This window comes from Anser anser (genome assembly GCF_964211835.1).
Source record: "Anser anser genome assembly, contig: HAP1_SCAFFOLD_279, whole genome shotgun sequence".
Classification (NCBI taxonomy): Eukaryota; Metazoa; Chordata; class Aves; order Anseriformes; family Anatidae; genus Anser; species Anser anser.
In genome coordinates this window covers 57,403-64,185 of record NW_028153994.1, presented here as the reverse complement: position 1 = coordinate 64,185, position 6,783 = coordinate 57,403, and the positions used below count along the sequence as shown (strand labels likewise).

The window sequence follows — 6,783 nt, the reverse complement described above, 5'->3', positions numbered from 1 at the left end:
GGGCACTGCAGCAGCTGGGGCTGCCGAAGGCTGCCAAAAGAGGGACGCCGGGGGCTGTGGCTCACCGATGAACCTCACGGCTGCCTCGCGCAAGGTGACCTGAGTGTGCTGCAGGTACGGCAGGCTCTGCTGCAGGTATTCCTCCACCATCCTCTTGTCCTGCACGAGCTGGAGAGAGCACAGGGTTACGGGGCTGGCAGACCCTGCCCAGCTGGACAGACCACCCCCTCCTGCCAACGCCCCCCCTTCCCCTCAGGCCGTTCCCATCTCCCAGCCACCAGCCCTGTGGGGCTGAGGTTTGGAGAGAGCCGCTGGCCAAGGGGGCTGGGGGGTGCTCAGCCCCCTCTGTCCTGCTGCTGAGACCCAGGTGGGCCAGGGGCTCCTTCGGCTTCCAGGGGACGGGGAGGGGAGAGGGGCCTGCAGAGGAGCGCTCTGGGCTCTGTGCCGGAGGGAAGGGAGCAAGGATGCGGCTTTAGGCGGCGTGCTCTGGGGAAGCTGGGCAGGATTATCGAGCTGGGACCAGGGCGTCGTCGTTAGCAAGCACTCTGCGATCCTCCAGGTCTGCTCTGTCTGGGCCAGGCGCTTGAGTTCTTCCCGCTTCAGGAAGTCTGCAGCGGTGACAAGGGCTTCCACGGAGGCCTGCAGAGCAGCAGAAGCTGAGGGATGGCACCACAGCCCAGGGAAGGGGACCTGGCTGCAAGCCTTGCCTCCCCACAAGGCAACCCCTGTGGCGGCAGTGTGCTAGTCCCTCTAGTCAGGTATGACGTATGGACCTTGGCCACGCTCTGGGTCTGGTCGCTCAGGTGAAAAAAGAGTGGGAGCAGGCCCCTCCGCACGATCTTCTTCATCTGTCTCCTGTGGCACCGTAACACAAGCTGCATCACTTTGTTGTAGAGGCAGATGGAGAGCTCTTGCACCTGGCTGCACTCCTGGTAGGGAGGAGGAGAGGAAGACTTCAGCAAGAGGCGCTCCCTGCCCGCGGTGAGCAGGGGCGTTAGGGTGGGTGAAGCGAATGGAGGTGCTGCAGAATCAGAGTCTGCTCAAAGGAGCTGTGGCCAGATCAGTAGCCACAGCGAAAGGACGCAGCCCCACTAGAGGGAACGTAATAGGTCTCCGTCACGGGGGGCAGCTGTCATTAGAGTGCCCATTTTCTGGGCTCAGGTCCCGCAGCAGCCTTACGTCGTTAAACAGTGGCAGGATCTCCCCAGCCACTTGCAGAGCGATGGAGCTGGCCTGCTTCCTCTTCACATGACCCATGACGTTTCCGATGAGAAGCAGGGCCTTCAACTTGGTGTCAGCCTTGGCAGCCTGCAGGCCCTCCATGATGCCTGGCAGCAGGACCGGAATTCTTCTTGCCTGTATGAAGGACAGTTTCCTTTTGGAGAAGCAATGAAAGGCCACCCTGGCCAAAACCCTGTGGTGCCAGAGCACCAGGCTCCCATCTTGCTTGTGGAGAGGCAGCACAAGAAGCGCACCGGGAAGCAGCCACCAGACAGGCAATGGCCATGGGCACCCATTGCGTATGTGAGGGGAGCAAGGGTAGGAAAAGGAGGGCAGCTGAGCAAAGACTCTGTGTCCCCTTTTCGGACCAGCCCCAACAGGTACGTGGCTTGGTAACCCTGCACGCATGGAAAGCTCCCCAGAGAGCCGCTGGGCCCCTCCATGGCCTCCATTTCTTGATCGTTTCTTCTGCGCCACAGAAGCTGCAGGCAGAGCAGAGACCTCCCAGCTGGCCGTGAGTAGGCCATGATACCTTCAGGACAAAGGCGCACCGGCCTTCACATAAGTGTGCCCTGCTCACCATTGCAGGTCTCTCTGACACGGGGAGGAGAACGTGGAGCACCAGTGAGTGCATCGCTTGGCTGGGATGCTTCAAGAGCCTCTGGAGATGGTACACGGCATCCAAGTCCTCTTGTCCAACATCCGCGCGGGCCAGCAGCTGAAATGAACACAGCATCGAGAGACTGCCAGAGCCTGCAGGGCTGCAGGCACCGTGCGGCTCCTGGCTCTCCTGGCGGCTCAGGCCAGGGGCACCGGGGCCAGGCAGCCCGTCCTGGGGCAGCTGTGGCTGTGGAGGGCCGCAGGGCCCCTGCGTGCCCCGTGCCTGGCAGCACCCAGCAGCCTTTCTTTGCCTGCTCCTCCTGCACGCACGTCCTGGAGGAGCTGCCAGTTTGGGGGTAGATGGGCAGAGGCACACGCACGGCCCTGAAGAGGAGCAAGGCCTCGCCCGGTAACTCACCGCCAAGTGACGGATGCAGTTGTCGTCTGTGATGAGGCCAGGGAGCCTGCGCAGCTGCTGGTCCTGGAGCACGTCAAGTGTCTCCCTCAGGACCTTCTCCATAGTCTGGTTGTGGGAAAACATTGCTTCCCACATGGCCAGGGCAGCGCTGCAAGGACAGAGCACTCAGTCAGCAGGGCACGCTCCGCCACGGCGCCATGGCCTGCACAGGCCCCGCAGGCCCCAGGCTGTCCTGCAGCCCTGGCCCTGCCGCCCCCCTCACTTGGGGTGCCCCGAGAGCCCTGGCTGGGCAAGCAGGAGAGGGCAGGGATGACATTCATGTGGGGCGGGCAGGGAGCGTGGTGGCGGGGATCCTGGCTGGCCTGGTCAGCTCTGGCTGCCCTGGCTGTGGCCAAGGAACCACGGCTGGAAAGCGTGGCGGCATGGAGGGCCCTGCTCTGTAAACGTAGCGTGGAGTTTTCTGTGGATCCGTCAGGCAGAAAGTCTCCTGTCCCCTCCCCTCCCATACAAGAAGCCCTTAGGGTTGGCATGCCAGTACCTGTCAGACGACGGCGAGATCTTCAGCAGGCTCCTGACCACCTTCATTGGCCACTGGTTGGTCAGCCAGAGGATGAGTATGTCCAGTCTCTGCCGGGCTGGTGCCGTGCTGATGCACTCCACGCTTCCGTGGATGCATCTCACGATCTTTGGCACCTGGAGAGGAAAAAGTTGAGCGCAGCCCTATTTTCAGCTACTACTGACACAACCGCCCTTCCCATCACTCTCTGATGGCTTCAAACGGCCTGAGGTGCCTGAGAGGGCTGGATTTGGGAGGGAGGAACCGGGGCCTGAAATGGGCTAACGGGCAGGGCAATCCAACTACAGGCCACTTACATCGGTCAGCCAGGAGGCAGGGTCTTGGATGGCCATGTCCAACACGCTGCTGGCCTCCTGCTTGTCGTAGAAGCTGGAGTCTCTCAGCGCTTCAATGACCATGAGGATGACGTCTGTCCTCTGAGACGGCCGGAGGTGTTGTCCAAAGTTCTACAGGGAGGAAGGGACGTAAGACACGTCACACCGAGTGCCCTGATGGTGCTGCAGAACTGAGCGGTGAGAGCAGCTCTGAAGACAGATGCCTGGCCGTGCTGGCAGCAGTGCCACAGGAAAGCAGGAAGCAGGGGCTGCAGTCCCTGCGTGGTGGGGGCTGAGAAGAGCCCTCAGGGTGAGGGACTAGGGTTGGAGGCCCGGGCCCAGTGTGCTGGCCCTGCAGATATCCAGGGCTTGCTGGTGGCCAGGAGGGCCAGGAGGAACTGCTGCTGTGAGGCTGGAGTACCACCTATGGAGACGTCCTACTCAGGGACAGCAGGAACGCTCGGGCCAGGAACAGTGAGGCCGTGCCAGCCGCACTGCTGCTGGAGCCCTGTGCTCCCACAAGTCTCCTGCTGCTGATGGGACGAGTGTGCCAGCAAGGGAGGAACTCATTACCAAGGCAACGTCAGTGGTAGTGGGTGAAGGAAGCCAGGATATGGCCTCAGCTTCTTCTTGAGGCTCTTGAGTATCTTCTGGTGCTGTGCTTCCTAAACAGGACGGTGGAGGGGGACAAAAAGAAGATTCACAAGGACAAGCCGCTTTTGTTAAGAGGCTTAGCAACCGGTGAAAAGAGCTTTTGAGTAGGAATGGCTGAGGAGGGAGGATATGATGCAGAGCCCAGGGCGGAAGCGTTGGACAGAGATGGAAAGCAAAGGTGGACAGGTGGTGGGAACAACAGAGATCTCAAGAGAGCAAGGAGTGGCATGTGCCTCGGGTGTACGCATGCACATGCTCCCGGCCTGGGACACTCAAAGGAATGAGAGCCCTGCATGCAATCACACAACTAAAACGCTGTTGGACTAACTGAGGCGTGGGGTGCGGCTCGCATGGCTGGAGCGCTGTAGTGCAGGGATGCAAGATCTTCAGGGGAGGTGGGGAAGATGGGGCAGGGGGGTCGTCTCCTTTGTGAAGGAGCGGCTTGGATAAATGGGGCACCAACAGGCTGGGAGAGAGCATATGGGTCAGGAGCAGAGGTGAGGCAGCGCTGGTGGCATCGCGGTGGCAGCCTGTTAAAACCTCCCCGCTCAAGGAGAGGAAGTGAATGAAGTCTTCCTCTCTCTGGGAAGACCACTCTAGAGGTCTCTACAAGAAGGATCCGTGGCACTACTTAGGAAAACAAGCAAGTGCATCAGGCAGTGCCTGTGTCTGGAGGGGAGGGCAGCCCACCACAGCTTCTCTTACTGTTTTTCTGGATGAATCGGAAGAGGTAGTGAAGAGCATCCAAAGCCTCCCATCTTAGCTGCCAGTTCTTGCAAGTGTGGCAGAGGAGGAGCCGTCCCACCAACAGTATGTTGGTTGTACAGTATAGGAGCCTGTGTTGGGGGGGGTTGGGAGCTGCTCGTACACTGTGGAAGCCTGGGTTGGGGGGGGGGAGGTTTGGAGCTGCTTGTGCACCTTTGGGGCTTGCATCTGGGGGGGTTGGGTGCTGGTTGTACAACGTAGGGGCCTGCTTCTGGGGGGGCTTGGGGCCTGCGTCTGGGGGGGGGGTTTGGAGCTGGTTGTACACCTTTCGGGCTTGCATCTGGAGGGGGTTGGGGCCTGCCTCTGGGGGGTGGTTGTGAGCTGCTTGTATACTGTAGGGCCCTGCTTGTACACCTTTGGGGCCTGCCTCTGGGAGGGGGGGTTGGGAACTGCTTGTATACCTTTGGGCCTTCCTCTGAGAGGGGGTTGGGAGCTTCGTGTACACTGTAGGCGCCTCTGGGGTGGGGGGGGTGGGTCTGGGGCCTCCCTCGAGGAGGGGGGGTTGGAGCGTTTGTACACTGTAGGGGCCTGCCTGTACACCTTTGGGACCTGCCTTGGAGGGGTTGGGAACTGCTTATACACCTTTGGGGCCTGCGTCTGGCGGGGGTGGGAGCTGCTTGTACACTGTTAGGGCCTGCCTTGGGGGGGGGGGGGGGGGGGGGAGCTGCTTCTACACTGTAGGGGTCTGGGTCTTGGGGGGGTTGGGGCTGTTTGTACACCTTTGGGGCTTGCCTCTGGGGAGGGTGGGGAGTTGCTTGTACACCTTTGGGGCCTGTGTCTGGGGGGGGTTGGGGCCTGTGCCAGGGGGGGTTGGGAGCTGCTTGTACGCTCTAGGGTCCTCTGGCAGGCTTTGGGGCCTCCCTTTGAGGGGGGCAGTTGGGAGCTGGTTGTACACCTTTGGGGCCTGAGTCTGGGGTGTGGGGGCTGGGGCTGAGGCCTGGGGCCTGGGGCATGCATCTGGGTGGTGGTGGTGGGGGGTCCAGTTCATGGGGGGGGTGGGTTGGGAGCTGCTTGTGGACAGTTGGGGTCTGCATCTGGGTGTGGTTGGGGCCTGCGTCTGGGGGTGGGTTGGGGCCTGCTTGTAGACTTCTGCAGCCTGCGTCTGGTGTTTGGGGGCTTTTCTGTAGCGTTTGGGGCTTGCATTTTGGCTTTGGGATGTGTCTTGAGCTTCTGGGGCCTAGCTGTAGTGCTTGGGGCCTGCGTCTGGGGCTTTTCTGTAGCATTTTGGTCGCGTGTTTGTGATTTGGGGTCTGTATCCAGGGTTTTGCCTTTTTTGTAGTTTTCAGCTTTGTGTCAGTTTCTTTGTCGGTTGCCTGGGGTTAGGGGCAGTTTGGGGTTTGGATCATTAGTCAGTGTCATTAGCGTCGGGGGGTTGATATGAAGGGTTAGGGTTGTGGTTAGAGTTGTTAGGGTTAAAGGGAATAAGGCTTTTAGGGTAAGGGGATCAAGGTTGTGGGAATAAAAATGTTTTTGCACAGAGTCACATCGTTTAGAGGGAAGGAAGGTGGTATTGATATACGCTTGCAGTGATAAGAAAGCTTAACAGACAACCTTGTAAAATGCAGACAACCAGAATCCTTAGAGCAATTGGGTGGAAATCACGGTGTAAGAAACATTACCACCTCAAAGAGGAAAACAGTCAAGAAAAAAAGAAAATTGACTTGTAACAGGCCAGCAGCTGTGTATTTTCTGTGAAGCACTGGATAGATTGTGAACATGGATTACTCAGTCAATGGGGAAACTGGGGAGGGTCCTGGTCACCGAGAGGAAAAAAAAAATTATATAAACTGTGTTATGGAACTAGTAGGTGGCTTGTGGGACGCCTGCCATTGCAATCGTGAATAAAAATGCTACCTCACTGAGATCCTTGCCTGAGCCTATGTTATTGGTTACAGAGTGTTTCTAACAAGGTGTTAGGGTTTTAAGGTTTCAGGGCTAAGGCACTAGGGTTGGGTTTCAGGGTTAGGGTTTCCAGAGATTAGGGTTAGGATTTTAAGGTTGTTAGGGTTGGAGTTATAAGGGTTAGGGTTTGGGCGTTAGTGTGTTAAAGTTTTAAAGTTTTTTGGGGTTTTAGTGTTGATAGGGTTTTTAGGGTTAGGGTCTTAGGGTTTTATTTATGGTTAGGTATTTAGGGTTAGGGTTTTAAGGTCTTATTTTTTTTTTAAGGTTAGGGTCTCCAGGGTTAGGGCCTTCAGAGTCTAAATTTTTTGGGTTAGGGTTTAGAGGGTCTTAAT

General features: G+C 58.3%; 1 protein-coding gene across 1 annotated transcript; it reads right to left on the bottom strand.

Moving 5' to 3' along the window:
- Window positions 1-1,116: 1,116 nt before the first annotated feature.
- Window positions 1,117-4,568, bottom strand: LOC310890989 (uncharacterized protein; the record flags this gene model as incomplete). The annotated part of the gene is made up of 4 exons (XM_083853291.1): window positions 3,113-4,568; window positions 2,778-2,932; window positions 1,476-2,387; window positions 1,117-1,375 (listed from the first exon to the last, which is right to left on the bottom strand). Exons 1-4 carry the CDS (start codon window positions 3,212-3,214, stop codon window positions 1,117-1,119), a joined length of 1,428 nt encoding a protein of 475 aa, XP_083709417.1. The 5' UTR covers window positions 3,215-4,568.
- Between the last annotated feature and the right edge of the window lie 2,215 nt (window positions 4,569-6,783).